This window comes from Podarcis pityusensis, assembly GCF_964106645.2.
Source record: "Podarcis pityusensis genome assembly, chromosome: 5".
In the NCBI taxonomy this organism is placed as follows: Eukaryota; Metazoa; Chordata; class Lepidosauria; order Squamata; family Lacertidae; genus Podarcis; species Podarcis pityusensis.
This window is the reverse complement of record NC_138032.1, coordinates 14,640,739-14,667,521: the sequence shown is the minus strand read 5'-3', so window position 1 is coordinate 14,667,521 and position 26,783 is coordinate 14,640,739. Positions and strand designations below refer to the sequence as shown.

Genomic DNA, 26,783 nt, shown 5'->3' with positions numbered 1-26,783 from the left:
GAAACATTGAATCTTCTTGTTTTGCTAATTCAGACCTGTGCCTTAAGAAAAACATTTGCTCTATAGTGTGCTTGCTTCTAAAAAAAGAAAAGAAAAAGCCATTAATATGACTAATAATATATTTAAATGTACAAAAGAATCTCTAACACTTCTGTCCTCTTAGGTAGGTCAATATTCCTTCCACGATGCAATTAGGGAACAAAAGCTGAGAGAGAGTGCTTTTGGGGTAGCATATAAGAAGCTGCCAAATGTTGAGTCAGACTATTGGTTCGTATATAGCTCAGTATTGCCCACACTAGCTAGGGATCAGGTTCCTTGAAGGATTGTGCCTCCCATATACAACTTCCCACATCTTAACGTTGCACGAGGTCCTTTGCTGGCTGCCCCTGCCAAATGAGATTTGTGAGGTACCTATGTGGGGCAGGGTATTTTCTCTGTTGGCACCTTGATTGTGGAACATCCTCCCTAGAGAAGCTGGGCTGACACCTAAGTTGGGGTCTTTTCAGCACCAGGTGGAGATTTTTTTCCTTTCCCCAGGCGTTCCAGTCTTAAAATTTCAATGTTATTGGGGCTTTTAAGATCTTCTATACTCTTGATGTTCCCTGCAGCTAGTTTTAAATCTAGTTTTAAACTAGCTGTAGGGAACATCAGCAGTATATAGAAGATTTTAAAAACATTGAAACTTTAAGACTGAAACACCAGGCAATCATCTGGGGCAGGGCAGCAAACCAAACCAGAATTAAGCCAGGACAGTTTACCTTCCCACCACAGTGGTACCTATTTATCTATTTACACTGGCGTGCTTTCAAACTGCTAGGTTGGCGGGAGCTGGGAGACGGAACAGAAGGAGCTGCAATTGAAGTCAGAGGCTGACGGATGATGATCTGTAGAGTCTCCTGGCCCCTGGCAACCGATGCCTGCCCATTTCTGCAGCTGGTACGTGTTAGCATTTTTATCAATCCGAGCTGCTCCAGCTGTACCAGTGAGTGGTACTATGATTTGTATACATCATGTGAGTGTCTGAGAGAGCGTGAGAAAGGAAGTTTGTATTATCTCTTCCTGCTAAGTACTATTGGAAGTTAGTTTCATTTCTGCACGTGTCACAGTTCTGTACTGGTGTTCAGAGAGCACAGACGTACTGATGGAGTCTCTGTATATAAGACTGTAAATAAAGTAGTTTTAGAACTATGATTGAGTCCTTTTTCTTCTATGATATGCCAGAAGACTGGCATGCTCTTTACAGGAGAGAAGGGTTGCCTATCACCGGTCTCTCTGGACTGAGGGAGATTTACAGCCAGGGAGGACCACCAGAGAGATGCTCTGAAGACTGGGAAGTTGGCAGCCATTTCCAGGGGTGTTTTTCCAACAATTCTGAGGAAAGAGAACCTGACAAGTTCATCTCATCCCCATTGCAGCAACTGACACTGGCTTCTAATACTGAGCAGAGAGCTCAGTGGCAGACTGAGTCCACACAGTTCTTCAGAAGATCATTTGTGCAAAAATTCTATACAGTCTGGGCCAAGGAGTGCCTCGTGTCATTAACGAAATTCAAGAAATGTAACAGAGAACTCGAGTACAGCTTATCCCAAATATCCAACATCATCCATGAAACCCCATAAATTGCAATAGAGACTAAAGAACCTTATGGTTACAAAATACACCTATAATAATAATTTCAAAGACTCTCTGTCCTGCCACAAGGACTAGTAATTTAGGCTGCAGTCCTAAACATGTTGACTACAGAGGGGGACTCACTTCTGAGTCATCGTCCTTAGGATCGCTCTGTTATTAGTTGAGGTTCTCTATGGCTATAGGGGCGCGGGTGGTGCTGTGGGTTAAACCACAGAGCCTAGGACTTGCCAGTCAGAAGGTCGGCGGTTCAAATCCCCGCGACGGGGTGAGCTCCCGTTGCTCGGTCCCTGCTCCTGCCAACCTAGCAGTTCAAAAGCATGTCAGAGTGCAAGTAGATAAATAGGTACCGCTCCGGCGGGAAGGTAAACGGCGTTTCCGTGTGCTGCTCTGGTTCGCCAGAAGCGGCTTAGTCATGCTGGCCACATGACCCGGAAGCTGTCTGTGGACAAATGCTGGCTCCCTCGGCCAGTAAAGTGAGATAAGCGCCGCAACCCCAGGGTCGGTCAAGACTGGACCTAATGGTCAGGGGTCCCTTTAACTTTACCTTTGGCTAGGCTTTTAATCAAGAACTGTGAGTTCTAAAAAGGAGGACTGGAGAGGAAACGTCTCTTTTACGATGTCTCCTGAGATGTCAAAGATCTAGTGCAGTCTATTAAAAAGAAATGGCATTTGTTCTAGTAGTTTATGGCAGTTTCAATTTAAGGGGTGTTTTACGAGGCTTCTCATGAGAAGTCTAAAAGCTCACCTTATGCCTGTGTGTGTGTGTGTAAGTTGTAAATTGCCTACAACAAATGGCAGCCTTACCTGCACGCTGGCACACATGGCATCGGGGACCTGGTACTTCAACTCGTCAGCCGTCTGCTGAGATTTCGGCAACAGAAAAGGGTAGGAAAGGGATCTGTATTTGGGCTTCATGATCTTGGAAAGAACAACCACAAAAGAAGCATAAAATACACTGTCAGACTTGCATATGTTCAGTTTTAACATCAAGTTACAATCCTATGCGTATTCCCCCATATGCCACCCACCTGACAGGGTTGCCCCAGCCCACTCTGGACAGCTCCCAACAAAATACTAAAAGCACAAGAAAACATCAACTATTAAAAACCTCGTAGAATTTGTGAATGCTTCCTTATGTAGGCCCATATCCCTGTGAGCAACCCCACCCCACCTGAACATCAGAGAGAAAGTTTCTTGCCCAGCTTTCCCTGTCTACTGAAGTGGTGCAGTCTATTCTCACACCTTAAAGGTAAAGGTAAAGGACCCCTGACAGTTAAGTCCAGTTGCAAACGACTCTGGGGTTGCGGTGCTCATCTCGCTTTACAGGCAGAGGGAGCCGGCGTACAGCTTCCAGGTCATGTGGCCAGCATGACTAAGCCGCTTCTGGCGAACCAGCACAGCGCACAGAAACGCTGTATACCTTCCCGCTGGAAGTATTTATCTACTTGCACTTTGACGTGCTTTCAGACTGCTAGGTTGGCAGGAGCTGGGACCAAGCAAAGGGAGCTCACCCAGTCGCAGGGATTCAAACTGCCAACCTTCCGATCGTCAAGCCCAAGGCTCAGTGGTTTACACCACAGCGCCACCCGCGTCCCATTCTCACACCTTAGAACTCTCCTGTTTCGTCCCCTCCTCATTCTGCTGCCTTTGTATTTCAAGCCTCAGAATGCAGCTCTGCATAGAACTCAGCGTATAAACTAAGAAACTACAAGGAGGTAGCTATGCAGGCTCAGGTCTTCCATCAACGCAAACTCACCTTTGTGAAGTTCCAGCGCTGAATGAAATGCCGAGCCACATCCCGGGCAGCTTTCCCGTGCACCACCGAGGCAATGTCATGCCATGGCATCCGGGGCATGGTGTAGCGATCAATGAAGTCTATGTAGGCAGAAAAGGAAGCGTACATGATCTACCTGAGAAGTATTGGAATTTTGGTCCAATTTGCACTATGCATTTAAAGCAGTACAGTGGCACCTCAGGTTAAGTGCTTAATTCGTTCTGGAGGTCCATTCTTAACCTGAAACTGTTCTTAACCTGAAGCACCACTTTAGCTAATGGGGCCTCCCGCTGCTGCCGCGCCGCCAGAGCACGATTTCTGTTCTCATCCTGAAGCAAAGTTCTTAACCCGAGGTACTATTTCTGGGTTAGCGGAGTCTGTAACCTGAAGCATATGTAACCTGAAGCATATATAACCTGAAGCATATGTAAGCCGAGGTACCACTGTATCATACCACTTTAAATGGGCATAGCCTACCCCAAGGAATTCTGGGAACTGTAGTTAGCTATGGGTACTGAGTGTTGTAATGAGGCCACAATTCCCTTCATGAAGATACCCTCTCCAGAGATTCCTGGGAACAGGGACTGATAGTTAAACCACTCTGAGGTAGAATCTACACACATATAAAAAAAAAGTTGTGAAAATGCTTTTTTTATTAAAAAATAAGTTTTGAAAAATATATTGAATTTGCCATAGCTCACCTTCACCATCTAGTGCCATGTTTGTATAATGCACTTTACAACACACTTTAAATGTTTTATTTGCAGCTGAGTCCTGAGACTTGTAGCTCTGTGAGGAGGATAGGGGTCTCCTAACAACTCTCAATGTCCTTAACAAACTACAGCTCCCAGAATTCTTTGGGGGAAACCCATATCCACTTTAAGTGGTATAATTGTGCTTTAAAAGGGGCCCTAGATATGCTTCCCATAGGTATTTGCTGGGGTAATGTGGCAAAGAAGGTGCTGGTATGATTCATCAGGTATTATTACACTACAGACTCACTGGCTCATAATGGAGATGTTCCATAAAATTAAGTGCTGGTTAAGATGCAGCAGGAAACGAATTAGTCAAAGCACTTCCCTCCTCCTCTTTCAAGCCATTAAAGAGATTGCAAGATTCTACTTCCAGTTTAAAACTAACCATATTTTCCTATGACGCTCAATCTTGGTGAACTGGTTTGCTTATGCTCTGGTTGATTAACAAAGATGACCTTAAGCCCTGTAGGGCTAACCCTGCAATGCAGCAGGTTAAGTGGATCAGGTTGTGGTATGAGCAGGAGAATAGATGAAGGCAGGAACTGGTGTCTCAATGATGCAGCAAGACTTTTTGAAGCGCTGAGCCTAGCCATGGGGTGGGACACTATTTAGGCAAAACGTCTGGGGCCAGCACTAAAACCATGACCTGGTCTGATTTGTTCTCACTAACTAGAATTCAAACAAACCACAGTTCCGTATATCTGAACACTATCGGGAACCGTGGTTTGTTTAAAACCACAGGCAAAAACTTTCAATATCCGCTGGTGCACAAAAGAGGAGGTGGGGGAGGGCATGACCCTAAAGCTCGTCATGACACATTCATGTAGCAGGAAATCATGGCTCACAGAATCATAGCATGTAGAGATGGAAGGGACCCCAAGGGCCAGCTAGTCCAACCCCCTGCAATCTCAACTAGATCCTTCATGACAGATGGCCATGCAACCTCTGCTTAAAAATCTCCAAGGAAGGAAGGATGCATGTTACATTTCAAATGTCCAATTGTGTGGAGCTGGGGGAAGGCTGGAAAAAGTTGTGATAAATGCTAGGATCCTGGAAAAACTGGCTAAGGCATCTTAACCCACATTCAGCTCTCTTAAAAACTATGTGGACAACCTTCAAAGATCTGTGCTCAATAGCATGGGAGTTGCTGCCCCAATAACTATATTCTGAACTTAAAAATGGAAAGCGTAATGCTGGTGGTCAACAAAAGAGGTTGAAAGACTCTCAAGGCAAATCTTTTTTTAAAATGTAGTATAAACACTGACAATTGAGAAACACTGGCCTGTGAGCGCTCCAATTGGAGAACAGCCTTGACCAAAGGTGTTGTGGACTTTGAAGATGCTCAAACTCAGGATGAAAGGGAGAAATGTGCTAAGAGGAAGGTATGTTTGGCAAATCCACACCATGATCAACTCCCACCCAGAAACCTATGTCCCCACTGTGGAAGGACGTGTGGATCCAGAATTGGCCTCCACAGTCACTTACGGACTCACTGTGAAGACCATGTTCATGGAAGACAACCTTACTCGGCTACGAGTAATCATCAAAGAAAGAAGCAGCAGAAGCAAGTCCCAATGTGCTGTGTGAACTGAACCCAACACACCAAGGAATATCAGTATGGGGAGTTTCCGCCAACCAAAGACAAAATGGGTACAGAAATGATACTGGTTCCCAATTGCAATAGTGCTTACCAGCAAAGGGTTTATCAAGCTGAATCCAATCTTTAAAGACAAAGTTGCAATAATCCTTCCCATGCCAGAACCTGGTTTCACCCAGAAGCTCTCCAACGCCAGTCTTCATGCTCCGGATAGAGCCTTTATCTGCCCCAAACAGGAAAACACACAGATTTATTGGAGAACTCAACAAACCGCACATCAATGTTACCCCACGGGCAACACCCAGCATGGATGCCAAAGCTAGTCCCTGGTTCAAATTGTACAGCAGCCAGGAAGTCACCCCTTCCCTTCTATTCTCCTTTGCTTTCTTTCCTAATTCTTTCCTTTTACACCTAGAAAGTCTTTTGCCATTTCTAATTTTGGCACTGTCCCTAGCAATTTCAATCCTTTTATAAACAAACAAGCACCAAAGCAAGCAAATGGGTTCAAAGCCTCAACTGCTCTATCTGTGTTATGGCTATAATAGCGCTTACACACGACTGCTGAAAGGATTGCCGATATAACGTATGTCGGCACTTCACATACCCTTGAGATCCAGCACAGGGGAGTGGTTAGGAGCGAGGAGATCCTGGTTTTAATCCCCAGAAAGCTCACTGTCTCTCAGCCTAATCTACTTCAGGGACAGAAGACATAAATGTAATATAAACGCCAAGCATTTTTCTTCTTGGAACGGCTAACTTTTTTTTCTAGGTGCTTTGAGATCCAGGAGGAGATAAACACCACAGCCTTTCTTAACTGAACATTCACGTGACGCCAAAACCTTTAGTCCTTCTTGCCTTATACCCACTGCCTGTCAAAACAGTGAGGACCTACTCACTGGAATCGCTGTCTATACTGCTCACGCTGTCTGCGTGGTGTAGGCCGTGCCGGTGGAGCTGCTTGTAGATGCTGAACCTGGCAAATCTCTTGGGTTTCCCTATTCCTTTCATCCTCAAAGGGTCCAGAGATTCGTCGTTGTTCTCCTGCAACTGCAGCTTCGTTGGGGGCTCTGGTTGAGGGACGGTGGCTGGCTGTTCATCAGTGGCTTCAGCTGAAGGCTTGAGGCAGGAAAGAAGACAGGTTAAGGGCTTGTCTAAACAGTTGTGGTGGTGGTGGGGAGAACATGGTACAGTCTTCAAAGGCCGTTTTGAAGGCAGATGGGCCAATAAAATGACCGAACACTCACTCTCGCAGAAAGCTAGTGCGCTAAGGAGAAGTGTCCATATACTTGTAAATGAGAGGCTATTGGAAAGGTTGATGGGCTGGTTGGAGCACATGCATGCATCCACGAACGGCTCTATCAACGACATTCTCCAAGCAATTGCAAAGCCAAATTCTCTCCCATGAAGTCAATCATAGACCCATAGAATCGTTGAGTTGGATGGGACCCCAAGGGTCACTAGTCAAACCCCCTGCAAGGCAGGAATGTCAAGTGGAAAAGGGAAGAAGGAGATGCTCTTAGCCCCCCCCCCTCAATTGTGGGTCAGCCTAAATGAGGGCCGGTATGTAAATATACATACAGCAAAAAATGTGTATATTTTTCATAGGTAAAGGTAAAGGTACCCCTGACTGTTAGGTCCAGTCGCGGATGACTCTGGGGTTGCAGCGCTCATCTCGCTTTACTGGCCGAGGGAGACAGCGTACAGCTTCCGGGTCATGTGGCCAACATGACTAAGCCGCGTCTGGCGAACCAGAGCAGCGCACGGAAACGCTGTTTACCTTCCCACCGGAGTGGTACCTATTTATCTACTTGTACTTTGATGTGCTTTCGAACTGCTAGGTGGGCAGGAGCTGGGACTGAGCAACCGGAGCTCACCCCATCACGGGGATTCAAACTGCCATCCTTCTGATTTGCAAGCCCTAGGCTCTGTGGTTTAGACCACAGCGCCACCCGCGTATATTTTTCATAGCTGCATTCAAAATTGTGTTTATTAGGAGAAATTCGCACTAAAATGCTGAGGATTTTTTTTTTAAATCAAATTGCAGATTGCTGCAGAAATGTGAAGAGCTGAATTTAAGATTTTAAAAATGAGAAATGGAGAGAACCAAAACCGACAGATTCATCTACCCCAAGTATGAACAGAGAAACAATCTCAGATACAGCTCTGGAGATCTATGCATCCCCCAGACCAACAGCTGTGATTGTGGGATCTGAACTCACTGAGAGGTTGACCACAGATGCAGACTTGGTCGCTGTCATTCGTTTTGCGCTGCCGACGTCAGTCAGTCGGTGCTCATTGTCATCCCACCTGCCATAAGCCAAGTCAATGCCTCCGACAAAGGCTATGGACTGATCAATGACCACCAGTTTCTCATGATGAGCCCACAAATAAACGGTTGAAGACACGTGATCTGGGTGCCTCATTACCTGCATGGAAAAGAGAGAGAGAGAAAAAACCCCAACTTTAAGCTCAGGTTATGTTGCAAGAAAAGCTGCCAATGGTTTTCAAAGACAATTTCTAAATCTCTGAGAAGACTTTACATTTCACGGTTACAATTTACAAGTGAGAACAGCAGCATAATGTTACAGTGTGGGAGGTTCTGTTTGGTGTACCAGACAGTCACCTCCGTCCTCTCCAGCATACTCCATTCCCTAATTGAGGGGAAACTGCTTTGAAAATGTCACACCTATTATATATATTAAAAAAACCATGGCATCCTCTCCAAAAGGGCTGCTTCTTCCTAAGCTGATCCTGAAGATACAACCTCAGGATGGTATGGTACCGTATTTTTCCGTGCATAACACGCCCCCGTGTATAAGATGACCTCCCCTTTTTTTGGACCGCAACAAAATAGTTCAAATAGCCGTTAATCGCTCTACAGCCTGCCCACCGCTGCAAATCACATGCAACGTCGTGGCTACCAATCGGCTGCATGCTCGCTGCCAAAAGCCCACCTGCCACCTCAACGCAACCACAGCCAATTGCACGCATGCCTCGCCGCTACCATAAATAGATGGCCCAATTGCCACAGCCAATCATCAGCAGGCCTTGCCGCAGCAACCAATCACACACCCAATCACCGCTGCCAATCTCCTGCTGGCTGCTGCCATTAATTGCCCGTGCCCCCTCTGCTATCCGTGTATAAGACGACCTGAAATAATTTTGCCTATTATTTCTAAGGAAGAAAAATATTGTCTTATACACGGAAAAATACGGTATTTCTTTTTTAATATGAATTTTATAAAAGGAATTAATAAGCATGCACATCATAAAGGGCATGAATACCTTGATGTTGGAGTGCAGGTGCATTAAGGTACGCTTGCTGTACTCACTGTTGATGCCAAGAGCAAGCTCCACCTCTTTATAGAGCATCACAAAGATTTTCACCCCTTGTTGCTGTCAAGAAACAAAACAGGAGTTACGATTCTATGCAGATCTGACCAGTCAGAAACAAGATGGTTCATGGTCATTTTATAACACACTCTCTTTCGTTTGCAAGACCAAATTCCAGGTCTTCCACTGTGGAGGAAAACTGAAATCTGTTGCCTGTGTACAGCAAACAAGGTACAAAAAAATAATAATTGTATATCTTTTCCTTATTTTGCTTCTGCTAGTCATGAACAGCATTTCCCCAGATAAATCTGCCCATATACTTAAGCCATCATTCTCCAGACCCACCTTACGGTGATTAACTAGGAGCAGGGTCTTTTTGGTAGTGGCATGCTGCTGTGGAATTTGCTTCCCAGGGAAGTTTATGTGGACTCTTCTCTCATGAGCTGCTGTGACAAGCTACTGAGCTGTCTCTAGCAGCTTCTCAGTGAACTGTTCTGAAGCCCTGGACTAACTCTGCCCATCCAGGCAGGAGTATAAAAGGACTTTCTGTTCCGATTGAGCTTCACTTGAACAACAAGGTCTTCCTGAGCTCTGGAGTGTTCCTATAACCTTATTTGTTCTTTGGTCCTGACTTTTGGCTTGTTCCTTGGTCCTGTCTCCTGATACTGACTTACGGGTTGCTTCTTGATCCTTCCTCCTTGTTTTAACCATGGACAAGCAAATATTCAGGTTGGCAGAGTGAAGACTGCAGCCACATCGTTGCCACCTCCAGAGAAACCACGAGCAGTAAATCAAGAAACTTGGTTGCAGCTCATGGTTCTCCTGGGAGAGACAAACTACCGGCCTAGGTCTGGAGGTAATGGGGAGCCAAACCATGGCTTAGCCCAAGAGAAAGCAGGAACAGTGGAGGAACACCATGGCCACAATCTTTGCACCAGAAACCTGCACATTTGATTGTTTGAGCTAAGCCATGGTTTGGCTTAGAGCTGCATGCAAACTGGATCTCTTTCTACAAGATACTAATACTAATACTAATACTAATACTAATACTAATACTAATTTATTATTTATACCCTGCCCATCTGGCTGGGTTTCCCCAGCCACTCTGGGCAGCTTCCAACTGAATATTAAAAACAATACAGCATCAGACATTAAAAATTCCCTAAACAGGGCCACCTTCAGTTGTCTTTTAAAAGTAAAATAGTTGTTTATTGCCTTGACACCTGCTGGGAGGGTGTTCCACAGGGCAGGCGCCACTACCGAGAAGGCCCTCTGCCTGGTTCCCTATAACCTCACTTCTCGCAGCAAGGGAACCACCAGAAGGCCCTCGGCGCTGGACCCCAGTGTCCGGGCTGGATGATGGAGGTGGAGATACTCCTTCAGGTATACAGGACCAAGGCTGTTTAGGGCTTTAAAGGTCAGCACCAACACTTTGAATTGTGCTCGGAAATGTACTGGGAGCCAATGAAGATATTTCAGGACCGGTGTTATATGGTCTTGGCGGCCACTCCCTGTCACCAGTCTAGCTGCCGCATTCTGGATTAATTGCAGTTTCCGAGTCACCTTCAAAGGTAGCCCCACGTAGAGCGCATTGCAGTAGTCCAAGCGGGAGATAACTAGAGCATGCACCACTCTGGCAAGACAGTCTATACTGTGGTTCTATATTGCAAAGGACATTTATTTTAGCTGGTCTATGCTTTTAAATGTTTGTTAACGGTGCTGCTATTGTAAGTTTTTCTTGCATTGTGTTTTATAGCCAATTTAGACTGGCTATAAATAATTATATAGCTAAATAAAGAATACTTTAATAACCAAAAACTCACTCTAACAATACTGCTCAGCGTTTAAAATCTCGTTAGTCCCCAAAGCAAGAGCAAGGAACCTTTGGTTCTCTAGGTGTTGATAAACTACAGCTCCCATCAGTCCCAGAAAGCATGGCTAATGATCAGAGGTAATGGGAATTGAGGTTTAACAACATCTGGAGAGTCAAAGGTTCCTCACACCTACCCTAAAAAAATACTAATCACAGGACTGGCCTAGAAACCCCAAGTTCTGAAATCAGAACAAACTCGCCTCCGCCTGCAGCGTCCAAGAAAACTGTTTTCCCCTCTAGTGTGATAAAGAATCTTGTGTTCTCTCTGCATCTACTCGCTACTCTTTCGTGAGTCTGAATGTTATGGATTGTTTGATTTCTATCTCAGTCCCAGAGTGCAAGGCAATATTCAGGGAAGGAGCCCATTTGCCACGAAGGGAGTAATCCTTTCTGACCTGTAAAAGCTTGAGAAGGCACTTAAGGTTCTCCTGACCGAGGCCTTTTATGATGATGACAGAAAGATCCCATTAAAATAATCTTTCACCTCAAGCTCAATATCACGCTCCAGCCCACATAAGAATAGAGTATGGAGTATGGGGACAGCCAAGCGAAATTCTCTCCTAATTAGATCTCTATCTCCCTTGGAGGAGATTGATGCCAACCATTATCCGTGTAATGAGAATCCATTCTGAAAGCAGGCACGTATTATAAATCAGGCTGCATTGCGATGGCAACTTCTCGAAAAGCCAATTTATGCTATCTACCGTTATCAACGTTTATATCATTCGCAGTTGGCCAAAGTGAGTACGCAGAGAAGAGTACAGCCAAGATCAGGCAGGAACACAGGATTAATGACGGGCAAGCCTGCTTCAGCTTACAACAAAAATCAGCCGGGCTTCCTAAGAGTTCAGATGGAACACCTATAAATTCTACAAAGGCTCTGGAACCCTGGTTTGAATCCAAGGAAGGCTTCTAATCTCTACCTCTTGTTACTCCTTCCCCTGTCCTCAAGCTATGGCTGTTTCGGAGGGGAAACAGGGTTTGGTAAGACCATCAGGATGCCAGTCAGACATCCCTCAATGCAGAGCATCTGGGCAAACAAGGACCATTAACACACAGGAAGTTCATAGATATAAGAGAGGAATCTCTTCAAGAACTTCCCCTGGTTGCTGTCTGCCTATGTGTTCTCAGCCAAGGGGGATTAAGGAGGCAGAGGAAATATTTAGAGCCTTTAGGAGAGCCAAGATGGCTTTTGTATTGCTCTCCTCTACTATTTTATGGCTTACATACTTACGTATGTGTGTTTGCCTTGTGCAATTGTCAACATTCATTCTATATTTGAGACCTTAGAATTACTATAACACTTCAGTTTCATCAAGTGTTTACAAGTGAACTACCCTCTTTCAGCCTCAGTTTCCCGTCTGCAATATGGGGATAACACTGGCCTAGCCATAGGCGCTAACTCTATGGGGATGAGGACACCTCAGCCCCCTAAAGTATGTGGGGGGAGGCTTAATAGTGGTGTTGGGCCTTGTCAGGCCTAGCGGTCTCCTCCAGACACACGTGATGTCACAAGCGTGTGTCAAATGTGTGATGTCACACACACACGACGAGCCCCCACCCGAAGTCAGGCGGAACTCAGTGCCTCTGGGCTTTGCTTTCAGAGCTGTGTAACGACTTGGAGAGCACAGCAAACTTACAGCTTTCCGCCTCAAAACGCAGTCTAATCTCCAGCGGTTGCCTTCCACCACTGGCCGTTTCATGAATATTTCTGGGCTCAGCCTGAAAGAAAGAAAGAAAGAAAAGTTGGTTGCACCAACTTCAAATATATTTTCAAATATAAGCATATCTATTGGAAATAGTTTTTATTAGCAGTAGTACTAGTAGTAGTAGATCTATTACCTGCCCTTCAAAAGCAGGTCCCAGGGCAGGATACAACAATTAAAAACTCAGAATTAAAAACAGTTCAGTATGTTACCTTCAGAAGAATAGGGTAGGTTCTGAAAACACAAATCTCAGGCATTGAAGGCCACTCCTACCTACATCTGTAAAAACAGCGTATCCGCCCTGATGCATTAATAAATAAAAAGCCCCTTGGAATGATTTATTTTCTGAATGTTCTTTTTATCCATTGTTTTCAACAATGCTGCAGTATATGTGACGGACGACATCTGTGATTGAGTCAACAAATCTATTGTTTGTGGAGTGAGCTCACGGAGGAATTTGTCACTCAAGTTCTGAGGAGGAGAAGCAGCAGAAGCTCCTGTTAAATCCAGAGCACATGCAGGACACCATGCTATCTTAGCCAACATGAATTATTCTGAAATTACTGCAGCTGTTTTGTAAATTAGACCCAAATCTATTCATGGAGCGCAAAACGTAATGGTGTTTACTTTCCAGTGGGTGCCGCAAGACGTACTCCCTGGTACGTGAGCTTAGGGTGGCAGCACTTAGGGCAAATTCAATATGTTGAGGGCTGCCATATTTATCATTCGTAAAGGAACGGGAGGTGTGGTTTTTTTCCCCAAAATAAAAAGGTACACACAGGTGGTGCTAGGTGAACTGAATCTACTGCCCCATGCTCCACCATTCCAATGAATCTTTTTCCAGTCTAGATCCATTGCTGAAAGTGAGCCGTGAAGATGAGATAAGTCCCTGAAGTGTTGGAGCTTTTCGGTCACAAATTTGGGGCATGAAATCAGGGGTCAGGATGAAATGGGGTGGTTTCAGATGATGAAAGTGGATTTTGAGGTAGATTTTGGGCGGCCATTTTTTAGGTCCTACCAATTTCCACACACAAAATTGCCTCTCATATCAAGGCTACATTATGCAAGGGGGGTGGCGGTTTGCAGTGGGAGCTAAATTGATGGTACTGGTGGTTTGTTTGTTTTTTAAAAAAACACACGTTCAAAATGGAAAAGTGCCCAGCTGAAAATCACTAGAGGCTGGTTCATTAGGCTGAATGGAGCATTGGAGAATTCTGATGGAAACAGAAGCTTAAATTGCCAATGTTCACTTTTTCATCCCACATCCGGAATGAAAATCAATTCGACAGATATGATCGCCCTTTGCTGTTACAATTTTCAGTCTCCAAACAATACGTAACTGATGATGTTTCCTTCCCATCGAAATGAATGGTGTGGAGTAACAGAATAATTACATAATTAACTGTGTAATTAATTACATAATTAACTATGTAAAGTTCTGCCAAACAGCTGACAGCAAGAGGAATAATACAGTTTTTTGTCAGAAGTCAAACGAATGAAGAATGTAAACAGAGCTAAATATGGGAAACATGGCTCAGAATGGAACTTCTTGTCCCACCAACCTCAGAATTTCCGAAAGGTGGAGCTTTGTCCTGGATCTCAGGCAATAATAAAAGCTCAACAACTTTTGGTGTGTCCTGGTTTTTACTTTTTTAAATACGGCAACCCTACCTATTTCCCTCACAGAGTGGTTTAACAATCCACCTCTCTTCTCGGGGAACTATGGGAACTGGAGATCTGCAAAGGAAAGTGGTCTCTTCTAACAACTCTCAGCACCTTTAACAAACTACAGCTCCCAGAATTCTTGAGGGGAAGCCGTGACATCAGAGTGCCTTAAATGTATGGTGCAAATGTGGCCTTACTAATGACCAGTCAAGGGGTGATTCTGCCGGTCAACCTACTGTTAGGTCTCCTTACCTTCTGCCCTATCACTGCCACAAATGTTACCAGGCAAGCACTACAGAAACTTGCAAATAATCCACACCCTCCCTCCCTCTCCAGTTTTGCCAACTGTAAATGAGCCATCAAATTTTTTGGGGTGTGGGTGGGTGACATTTTCACTCAGTCCTAGTTCCGCTTGCCTCACTTCTATGTTGCATATTTAGATGTAAATATTGCCCTTTATATGGGAACGGAACAAATGTGTGTGAATAATAATAATAATAATAATAATAATAATAATAATAATGGCTGTCACTGTCATGTTTATCTTAGTCCTTACTCTGGGTGGATAATGACATTTCCATTCCCACCAAATGGAAAATCCAGTCTGCACCAGTGATTGAATGATAAGGGGAAAGTGGGGAGCTGGAAGATTCTGGAAACAGTAGCTTAGAGAACTGGTAGAAAAGATAAACGGGCAAGTATCCCCTCCCCTGTAATTTAAGCACCAGTCTTTGTGCCTCACATCTTTCAATTGGGCTGCTAAGTGTTAAGAGAAGGCAGCTTATAAACCTCGATTCTTCACAAGAAGGTGAAAACACAAACATGAAAAACTAAGCACTGGTTGAAAAGTTACTTCTCTCTCTCTCTCATTTTCATTTTTGGCTGGTTCCACTTTGGTTTCCTGGCCAAGTGTCCTGAAAAGACCTTTACAGCAAAGCAACATAAAACACCCTGTCTCTGCGAAGGTTGTTTCTGTTTCCAAAACATCTGATCCTGCTGTTCAGCCTCCATGCTGAAAGGGCCCTTAACAGTGCTGCCTTAGACCATTTTAATGGAAGGCAGTCAACCCAGTGCCCTCCAGACGTTTTGAACTACAACTCCCATCAGCCCCTAGTCAGCATGGTTTGTGATATAACATGAAATCTGCTGGATTTTTCTGAACCCCACAAACCTGGTTCCGTCGCTGGTGGCGTGAGGGCCGTGTGGGCATTGAACACTTTGGCCTTGGGACCTGCTGACTGGGGGTGGATAGGAGTTCCAATCCAAAACCTCTGGTTTTGGCAAAGGGAACGCTTTAGGAAGCAAATGTGTGTGTTCACGCAAGAAAGACGGAGATAGAGAATCAAACCGTGCAAATTAAATACTAACCACCAATCTGTGATGAAAATCTCTTCTTTGGCAGCTTCCATGGCATTGGCGACGTCTTCAAAGTACCCTTTTGCATTTACATACCTAAAAGCAACGACAGTAGTTTGATTTCTGTCCAACTGAGAGGGAAAGAGAGGAGGAAGGGGAATAGCAGAGGTATGCTCAACAGGCCTCATACGGTTAACCTTTCATGTAGTTTGGGACAAAGACAGAGGGGTACAAACAGATATGAAAAGAAGAGTCATTCGGTGGCGGCGGGAAGAGAAGTGACTTCATTTGCTGCTCCTGGCAGCTCCCACCCCAAAATAGCCCCCGGCCACTGTGTGAGGTGTCTGTCGTCTGCTACACACACAGACTGAAGGTTAAGTAATTTATTTATTTTCAAATCTACAGTATGAACAAAAATAAAAAAGAATGAGCTGATTATGATTTTAATGAACGTGTTACAAAACAAATGAGTTTTGACAACAAACAAAAAGTCTATCCAGAAACCAAGAAAATTGCCCTTGTGTGCCTCAAAAGAATATTTTGGGTCACTAGAGGCCAAAGTAGATGTGATGTAGGAGTGCTCCTTTTTTTGGAAAAGAAAAGGAAAAAAGATGATGATGATAAAATTTATTTATACCCCACCCATCTGGCTGGGTTTCCCATGCATTGATAAAAGCACTAACACAAAATGGTGCAATGGACAGAAAAAGAAAAAGAATGAAGAAATACTTGTGTCCTGTAGTGGTGAGGACTGTCATAAAGAAAAGTCCTGAATGTAGGGCATCCATACATATAACCACCCACGTAATGTAATGTAATGTAATGTAATGTAATCAAATAAAATACAAAATAAAATAAAATAAAAGCAGCCACAATAGATTGGGACCAGAGTGTTGTTGTGTGTTTTTTTTTTAAAAAACCTTTCCCTGCAGTTCCCTTTCCCCAGTTGAAACTCTAGCATAATTCCTGGATGTTTACTCCCACTGGACAAGGAATAGCTTGAGGGGGAATTTTGCTCGGCAATTTACTAAATCTTAATCAAGGTGTAGCAGACAGTTTCATTAGGAAGGCCAATTTCCCGGAAAAAGCTGAAAGGCAGAGATTCTTCGCAGTATAATTACATCACATTTGGGGGTTTGCACACTGGGGTCCACAGAAACTAGCTTAGAGAACCAGATTGCTGCCTTCCCCCCTTTCTGATGGTTCCTGTGTCATCAACAGGCAGACAGTAAACAGGTTTTGCCGGGAAAAGCTATGAGAGCAGTAAGGCACCTCTTACCACTTTGCCAAGGTGTTCTCCTGGACAGCTGCGTAAGAGCCAAATCTGTGATGTTTGAGGAAGTTAGTGCCGTTTTTCTGAATGAATTCTTCTATCCCTTGGCACCACCAGAGAGCATGTCTGTAGCTGTTGCACTTCAAAATCAGTGACCTGGAAGGGGGAAATAAAACCGTGAAATGAGAGGGGGGGGGGAATTATTTATTATTATTATTATTATTAATTTTATTTCTATACTGCCCTATACCCGAAGGTCTCAGGGCAGTTCACATTACAAGAAAAGAAAAGGAAGACCAAACAATAAAATCTTCATTTAGGAGGCAGTATCTCTCTGAATACTAGTTACTGAAAGTCACAAGGAGAGCGAAAGCTCCTGAACTCAGGTCCTGCTTGCAGAGTTCCCATAGGTATCTGGCTGGCCACCGTGTGAATAGACTGCTGGAATATATGAGCCTTTGGTCTGATCCAACCATGTTCTGATCTTCTTATGTTGACTGGGCATGCAGGTTATTTTCATTTTACTGATGATCACTTAACAAGGTACGTAGCTTTGTTTCAGAAGCTGGCACTATATAGAGATGGTGATCCAAAGGCAGTGCCCCTAATCCATGCAGGAAGATGGATGAACGAACACAGTGGGGCCGTTTTGGACATTTCCCTCCAAATCTGCTGCCCTCTGCAGCACCAGCTGTTTTCCAAACCACTGTTTGGAGACTCTGGGGATTGAACCCAGGGCTTCCTGAATGCAAAGCAGATGTTCTACAACTGAGCTACAGCCTTTCCCTTGTAGACTGTGCTGAGAGTCTACAACACAGGAAGCGAGGGAATTCGTCTACCAGAGAAATTCTTCCTTGGCCCTGAATATGGCTGCCGAAGGTACCGTAGCAAGGTCTTCACACTACCCTGCCCACCTTCGTTTAGCTAACAGCCGCTAAGATCCTTCTCCACAAACGGCACAATGCTGAATTTGACTGTGCTATATATAGCAGCTCTTAAAGTTACCAAGGAGGCCCATGGCACAGAGAGCAAGTGGTTATGTATCACAAGCTTATCAATATTTGACAAGTCTTGTTCAGTCAGGTGAATAATGGAGAGTGTAATGAATAGGGAGTTGGGAAAATATCCCAACTATGGCTTCTCTCAGTTTTTTGTTTTCCCAGTATTAAGTTCAGTTCTCCATGTTTCTATGTCAGTCTGCATTTCCCTCCCCACTCAGAAGCATTTTAGTGTGAATTTTGCCTCACAAATTCCCATGCAATTTTGCCTAATATAAACATTCTTGCAAAGCAATTTCTCCTAATTCATTTGCATACATTGCATACATATATACGTGTGTGTGCTTACACTTTTATCCTAGCATATACCCTTTCTCTTTTTTTGCACACATTACATGGGTGTGTAACTGCATCCCAATCTGGAGAAGTGTGAACTTCAAAGAATGGCTGTGTTTCAATTTGCTGTATTGTTTCAATGGTGCAAAGGAGATGCAAAGTTTGCCTTTCAGTGTGAACTGAATCTAATCTCTCCCACATTCCTAACCACAAGACGTGGCGTGAAAAGGTCTCACCTGGAGAGATTGTCTATTCGTAGCCCGTGTTTCGTTTCTGTCTCTTTCTTGCCAATCTTTATGCTGAACTCTTTATCTACCAGTAAGACAAAGGAAATGGCTCCACTGTCTGGCTTCATGTACAAGAGAAAAGAGTCCTTGACTACTAGCCACCTAGGAAAGAGATACAAAACAAAACAAACACACACAAAATTACATATATTCATCAGGGCTTCAACATTTAGCCCATGAATCGGTAGCTGAATCAACGAAAACCCTTTGTGATCAATTACAAAACCGTCCCTAATTAATCAGGCTTTTTTATATGGTTAATTGTTTTTTAATACATGTGTTTGCAGAAATCGCAAGTGGCTGTGGCTCAGTGGCAGAACATCTGCTCTGCACACAGAAAGTCATGGGTACAATCTTCGCCATCTCTAGTGTTATAGGAAAAAACTGCTCCTTTTCCCTTATGGGATATCCAAGAGGCCGTATAAGAGTCCTTAAGTGGGTTCCCTATCAGTAGGAGAAAATAACAGAGGCCAACCAGAGAATATTGAGAAGCAAAGCAGCTAGTAAGCCTGATCTTTATTAAACTGTTGCAACATGGTCCTCACACGCAGGAAGGAGGAGGAACCCAGAACAATGGTGTGCCAGCCCTTATATAGACTCTTGAAACTGCCCACCCTGTACCTCAAGACCACCCCCCAAAAAATCATACATACATCACAGAAGGAGGTGGTCTACAGCAGAAATATACCACAGGATACCTGACAATGGTTACTGGTTGCTTTGCCTGGGCAGCCCAGCCATTCTTTTGTTTCGGGGGGGGGGGGCGTGACAAGAAGGCACCCTGCGGGGGCTCGCGGCGGCGCGAGCAGCCATCATGCCACCGCATGTGAAGAATCCTCCATTCGTGGCTGCAGCCGCGAGCAGAGGATACCAGCGCAGGTGGCAAACCGCTATGTACAGTGCATGTGCGGCGTTGCAAGTGTGAGCACCTAAGGCCCAGCCCTGCAGGGCTGGGACACATGTGAATCAGAATTCCAAATGGTTTATTTATAAAGGCATGCTTCCTTAATTCCAGTAAAGTTAATGGGAAGGGTACTGCAATGCTTTGAAAAAGGTTTAATTGCCAAGCAACAGGCTCCGCAGCAGAACAGACACCAATCTGGGTAGGGTGGGTTGTGGGGAGAGATGGCAATCACTTTCTTCAGCATACACTTCCTAAGAACTGTGGGAGGAGGAGCTGATTTATAGCTAAAATCTCTTCAAAGCTATTTTTAGCACCTGGGCATGGGCACATGTAATGGGTGTACTGAAATGCACATTTTGCAAAGCTTCGTTCTTGGAATGCATGCATTGAGCTTAGGAACATAGGAAGGTGCTTTCGTCAGGTCACTGATCCAAATAGCTCAGTACAGTGGTACCTCAGGTTAAGTACTTAATTCATTCTGGAGGTCCGTACTTAACCTGAAACTGTTCTTAACCTGAAGCACCACTTTAGCTAATGGGGCCTCCTGCTGTTGCCGCGCTGCTAGAGCCCGATTTCTGTTCTCATCCTGAAGCAAAGTTCTTAACCTGAAGCACTATTTCTGGGTTAGCGGAGTCTGTAACCTGAAGCGTATGTAACCTGAGGTACCACTGTACTGTCTACACTGACTGGCAGCAGTAGTCCATTGTTTCCAGCAGGGGTCTCTCACCGCCCTGTGTGGAGAACCTGAGACATGGGAACTAAGGAAGTTGCCTTGGACTGAGTCAGATAATTGGTCCATTTACCTCACTATCGCCTACAACTGGCTGGAAGCAGCTCTCCTGGGTTTCAGACAGGCCTTTCTTCCTAGCCCTAACTGGAGATACCAGGAAGTGGCCAACGATGGGAAGCCTGGGAGCAGGACCCGAGTGCAAAGCACACCTGCCAACCCCTCTCATTCCCCTCTCTTGCATTGCTTCACGGGGTCTCTGCCATGGGAGAATATTCACCCAGTGCTTTTCCAGCTGCACTGGCTCCCGGTGGAGTACAGGGTCGGATTTAAGGTGCTGGTTTGGACCTTTAAAGCCCATCATGGCCTAGGACCCTCGTACCTATGGGACCACCTCTCCCAGTATGCCCCACGGAGGAACTTAAGGTCCATAAATAGCAACACCCTAGAGGTCCTGGGCCCTAAGGAAGTTAGATTAGCCTCAACCAGAGCTAGAGCCTTTTCAACACTGGCTCCGGCCTGGTGGAACGCTCTGCCTCATGAGACCAGAGTCCTGCAGGATCTTATTTCTTTCCGCAGGGCCTGTAAGACAGAGTTGTTCCGCCTGGCCTTTGGCTTAGAATCAATTTGACTCCCTCCCCCTCTTCTTTCTTTTTTCCTTTCTCCTCCTGTGATGAGGCTGCATTTCAATGTTTTAATGTTGTATTTTAATCTTGTTTTTTAAGTTGTACTTCAATCAATTTGTTTTTATTCTTGGTTGTTAGCCGCCTTGAGCCTGGTCTTGGCTGGGGAGGGCGGGGTATAAATAAAATTTATTATTATGATGTTATTATTGTGTTGCCAAACAGGATGAGGAAGCTGGGGCTTCCCCTCAGTTAAGCGAGGGGCTCCACCCCACCTCACAGCAGAGCCAAGCTGCTCACTGTTATGTACTGAAGTTCTCACCCTGGGCCAGCAGGGGGATACTGTAGATAGTTATGCAAATGAAGGATCGAAAGTGACGTTCAGTGATTGGATAGTTTGTATGCAAATGAAGGATCGAAAGTGACGTTCAGTGGTTGGCTAGTTACAGAAAATGGTTACTGTTGCATTCTAGTGGAGCTCTATATAAGCAGGCTGACTGAGCTCCTCAGTTCAGTTCTGTTCCAGCTTACAAATAAAGAGCTGCTTTGGAAGAATCGCTGTGTCGTCTGATATGTTCGCCCCCAACTTAACATTCACAGTAAGTGTGTTAGATAGACTAGGCCTTGGGGGAATCTGCTGTTTGGCATATCTGCCAGGGATTCGCCTCTGCCTTCCCCTTGACGGGAGTTGAGCCAGACATCGGACGCCCCATAACATGAGGAATTGAGGTCATTTCTCTGGTGGCAAAGCTAGCTGGTGGAGACAATGACTTGAGTGTAACATTGACCCCAGCCTGGCCAGGACCAGAGCTCTGCATCGTGTTCTCATTGCAGACTGAATCGAGTTTTTGTGAGATGCCTCAGGACAGTCCAGTACTTCTCGGAAGGGACAATGAGGCAGGGAACACAATGCACTTTTGCTGAGTTGGCGCTCAAGGTTGTCTCACATCTGCCTCTGGCGCATAACGAAATAATATTTTTTTTAAGGAGGAAGAGGGAAAACAGGCTTAAGAGAATTTTGTTGTTGAACAAGGAAGAGGTGGACTTAAGGTTGAGTCTTTTGACACTACAATGCTAAGCGGGGTTCAGTGGGATTCACTCCGTAGAGAGTTCGCTTAGATTGCAACCTGAGAGGGTGAAAATTGCAAGAGGCACAATTAATATACAGTGGTACCTCAGGTTACATATGCTTCTGGTTACATACGCTTCAGGTTACAGACTCCGCAAATCCAGAAATAGTGCTTCAGGTTAAGAACTTTGCTTCAGGATGAGAACAGAAATCGGGCTCCGGCGGCGCGGCAGCAGCAGGAGGCCCCATTAGCTAAAGTGGTGCTTCAGGTTAAGAACAGTTTCAGGTTAAGTACGGACCTCCGGAACGAATTAAGTACTTAATCTGAGGTACCACTGTACCACAGGGACAGGGGGAAAGGGGAAGACAGGCTGATAGCATCAGACTGAATCTAGAATGGGAAAATAACTTAAAGCCAGCCAAATCGAGGGTACTGCTACTATTGGGTTGGATCCAGATTTAATCAGATATAGTGTAGACTCACTGAAATGAACAAGACTAAGTCTGAATCCAACTACATACATTTGTCTAAAAAGCACTCAAAGGCTACTAAGGCAGCACTCTTTGGAAGAATTAATTACCAAAAATAACTTTCAAATAAGCAGGCACAGGATTTTTCTGTTCAGTACTGAATATTCATACTCAAAGCCCCCACCCCCACACACATTAGAAACATAAACTGCTGAAAGTTAAAAGTATGACAATTCAACTGGATGCGTAAGACATAAGCCTGCCTATAAAATAGTTTGTTTAGACAGCAGGTCCCAAAAACCTGCAAAAATTGAATCTCGGGAGCATTAGCAACAGTATTCAAATTGATCTTAATTCAACAGGTGATCTCAGTGTGCAGCCAAGACCTGACTCACACAGACCTTTTATTGATTCACTCCAGTAACTACTAATGTACCTTCTCTCAAATCAAACTCCTCATTCTTGCTCTTTAAAAGACAGCCCCAGCTTTCAACCGTCCTAATGGACAGGCACAGAGGACTGTATTTGGAAGCTAAATTCTATCCTAAAGCAATTTATCGGATTGCTAAAAGATGTACTCACTTTTAACCAGGGTATAGCAAAAAGGATTGTTTACTTGGGAAAGTGTGGCCCAATTCTGGTTGCTGCAGCTCAGAAAGAATGGGGAGAGGTTCAGAAAAGGGCAATCAAAATAACCAAGGCATTGGATCAACTCCCCGATGTTTACATTATAGGTTATATTTGGGGTTTAGTTTAGAAAACTGGAGGTGTGTAAGATCCTTCTGGATGCTAAACTAAGTGTGAGATCATAGATTAGTTGTAGTACCTGCAGGTAATTTTTTTCTTAATCAGTTCCTTTTGCTGTCATCAGCTTGCTTTGCATGTAAATCCTAAGCAAAACTATGGCTTAGCGTAAGTGAGAAAACATGCTGGTGCACGTTTGGAAAATCAAGGCCACTTCACTCCTGCTGTGATGCTACTGGGAATGATGAAGACATTGCTGGGCTTTGAATTATACGGCTTGCATCTCCATCTGGGCTCATGGTTTGTCTCACCATTCATGGTTTGTTTAGGGGAGACAAACCACAAGTCTTGGTTTGGATGTATTGCTAAGCCAAGCCATGGTTTAGCTCCTGGTGTCATGGCGGCAGTGGGACCAGGGCAGGAGTGAAGTAGCTACAGTTTTCTAAATGTGCCCAAGCATGCTTTCTCATTCATGTTAAACCATAGTTAGGCTCAGCATTATACACAACTGGAGCCCAAAGTTTTGGCATAAAGCTGGATCCCTCTTGCTGTTCTGGCTTCTGAGATTCAGAATATTTTTTTTCTTGTTTTCCTCCTCCAAAAACTAGGTGCGTCTTGTGGTCTGGTGTGTCTTATAGAGCGAAAAATACGGTACTTTCCCACCCTGCTGTACAAACCTGAAAAGTCAATTTTTATAAAAGTACCTCTTTGACCACCGGTAGCACAGCTGTCCTTGCCCACAGCAATTCAAACCAGGTATTCTATGTCCTCCAGACCTTTTCATAATCATGCCCTCTCTGAAAGCAAAGAGCAGAGAGAGAAAACATTGCTTTAGCAAGCACTTGGAAGAAGCAATAGTTCGCAACCTGTTGCGAAGAGAAGTCTATACACAAAACCTGTCTCACCACTACTGAAGACTTTTGAGCCAGATTACAGTCATACAAGAAGACTTTGATGCAATCCCATTTTACATACCAGAAATGATCTCCAAAAGGAGATTCCATTTCCTAACAATTTCCATAAAGGGCTTGCCTTTAATGTGTTCCTGTTTGTTCAGGTGAACAGCTTCCTAGTCGAAGGGCCCCTCCAGACTGGGGTTTGTTTGCATTTTTGCATGCGTATTATGCAACATGTCCCTGATACAACAGTAGTACTGAGCTGTCTGCACATCATTTTGATTGATTAGCTGCTCTGCAATGCTTCCCCAGCGTTACCGCATGCTTGCTGTCTGGAGGGGGGCAGCACATGCACCCCGAAACTTCTGCAGGCACCGTCTTGAGAAAGAGGCCTCCACTTGGTCTATGGGCAAAGGGCAGGATATATGTTTTAGAAGCAAGGAAACAACGAAACTTACATGCCCTTCGGTCCAAGATCATGGATAAATGACAGCTGACTTACACCAAGGAATTCCAGCTGAAAATGCAAAAAGGACACCTATTATATGAATGCAAAAGTCCAGAAAATAGTTGAAGGTTTGGGGCACTTTTTTTGGGGGGGGGGGTTACCTTATTACCACCACCCTGTGAGTTTGTGATGGGGACAAGAAGTCTGTACGTGGCTTTGCTTTTGAACCCATCCTTATCCTGCTTCAGACTAACAATGGCCTGGCAATACTACTACTACTACTACTACTACTACCTTTATTGTCAATGTACAACCTGTGTACAATGAAATTAACTGAGCCTCCCCCCCCAAAAAACACTCAATCTCATTGCACTCTGTGTGCTTGTCGCACAACACACCAACCCCGAAGGTCAGTTGCACTATATTATTTTCCGTTCAGCAGCCTGAAAGCCCACAGATAGAAACTGTTTTTAGCCTGTTGGTACGACTGATTATACTTCTATATCTCCTGCCCAAAGGTAGAAGATTAAAAAGGTGCTGGCTGGGGTGTGAATCGTCCCTGATATTTTTTCTCGCTCTCCAAATGCTACGATCCCTTGCGATGTCATCTAGCGGGCTCAGGGGACAGCCCATGATATCATGTGCTGTGTTCACCACCCTCTGTAAAGACTTTCTGTCCGTGGCTGTCAAGCCAACGTACCACACTGTGATACAGTATGAGAGGACACTTTCTGTTGTGGACCGGTAGAAGGAAGTCATCAACTGTTGTTTAACATTGTTCTTTCGCAAGACCCTGAGGAAATGGAGTCTCTGTTGGGCTTTCCTAACCACCTGAGTTATATTGTTTTTCCAAGTGAGGTCTTCACTAAGGTAAACTCCCAGGAATTTAAAGGAAGAGACTCTCTCCACACAACCCCCCCCCCGATATACAACGGGGCTAGTTCCCCTCTCTTCCACCGAAAGTCCAACACCATCTCCTTTGACTTGCTAATATTTAAAGGTAAAGGTAAAGGGACCCCTGACCATTAGGTCCAGTTGTGGCCGACTCTGGGGTTGCGGTGCTCATCTTGCTTTATTGGCCGAGGGAGCCGGCGTACAGCTTCCGGGTCATGTGGCTAGCATGACTAAGCCGCTTCTGGCGAACCAGAGCAGCGCACGGAAACGCCGTTTACCTTCCCGCCAGAGCAGTACCTATTTATCTACTTGCACTTTGACGTGCTTTCAAACTGCTAGGTTGGCAGGAGCAGGGACCAAGCAACGGGAGCTCACCCTGTCACTGGGATTCGAACCGCCGACCTTCTGATCGGCAAGTCCTAGGCTCTGGTTTAACCCACAGAGCCACCCGCGTCCTTGATAATATTTAGGTGCAAGTTATTCTCTAAGCACCATGTAAATACTTTTTGAACCTCACCCCTGTACATCTGGATTTGCCTCATGAATCCAAGCACACATTGCATTCTGAACTGGAGATTCCAATGAAGGCAGTGCCAACAGTGTCTTCTGTGGCAGAGATGAATGCATGCCGGGTCAGAACATTGATCCAATATTATCTACCCTGACTGGCCCTGGCTGTCCAGGGTCTCAGGCAGATGTCTTTCCCACTGCCTTACCCTTTTAACTAGAGGCGACAGGGATTGAACCTGGCACCTTCTACATGCAAAGTGCTACCACTGAGCTATAGTTCCTCCCCACAAGGTATGTACTGTAGCTGTACGGATCTCAGGACATTGTGTAGCATTTTTGTATACATGAATTTTTGCGTTTGGCAAAAACCTTATATAACGAAAGTTAAAGTGCATTAGCTCTTAAAAACAAACAAACAGGGTTAATCTTTTTCCACAATCTGAAGTCAGTGGTCATTTTAATAATGCACTGGGTGCCCAGGTCTCAGTACTAGGATAGAAGAAGTATGGTTTGGTATCGGGAAGTTGAAACCACAAGATTTTATTTTTTCTCTCACAGCAGTGATTGAGAAATGTAACTTGTGCTAAGAGTCATCAGTGTTATCATCATTTAAATCTTGCATTTTATCTTTAGCACATTACTTTGTTCATTTTTTAAAATGAAAAAGATGTATGCATGTGTGTGTGTAATTTTTTTTATGGCTGCCATCGGGGATTAGGGAGAATTTGGATTCAGCTTACCCTGAAAAATGAATCTACCTAATTCAGATTTGTCAAAACAATATGCAAATTGAAGCACAGTCATCCTTCAAAACTGGCACGTCTCTGAATTTTGCAATACAGCTCCCCAGATAAGTAATGTGTATAAAAATGCATATACAAGGATAAAACGTGCCTTAAATTGCATATATAT

The 26,783-nt window shown here is 44.6% G+C and overlaps 1 protein-coding gene across 2 annotated transcripts in view; it reads right to left on the bottom strand.

Moving 5' to 3' along the window:
* Positions 1–26,783, bottom strand: part of PLD1 (phospholipase D1) — a 139,988-nt gene that overhangs the window by 29,012 nt on the left and 84,193 nt on the right. For both annotated transcript variants that reach the window (XM_081007833.1, XM_081007832.1), the window contains exons 7-18: positions 24,478–24,536; positions 23,828–23,920; positions 18,535–18,687; positions 16,971–17,120; positions 15,704–15,787; positions 12,605–12,686; positions 9,044–9,154; positions 7,978–8,184; positions 6,655–6,874; positions 5,853–5,981; positions 3,389–3,507; positions 2,437–2,550 (exon numbers count right to left, since the gene is read on the bottom strand). In XM_081007833.1, the coding sequence (XP_080863959.1) occupies positions 2,437–2,550; positions 3,389–3,507; positions 5,853–5,981; positions 6,655–6,874; positions 7,978–8,184; positions 9,044–9,154; positions 12,605–12,686; positions 15,704–15,787; positions 16,971–17,120; positions 18,535–18,687; positions 23,828–23,920; positions 24,478–24,536 (1,521 nt within the window). The remainder of the gene's footprint in view (positions 1–2,436; positions 2,551–3,388; positions 3,508–5,852; positions 5,982–6,654; positions 6,875–7,977; positions 8,185–9,043; positions 9,155–12,604; positions 12,687–15,703; positions 15,788–16,970; positions 17,121–18,534; positions 18,688–23,827; positions 23,921–24,477; positions 24,537–26,783) is intronic.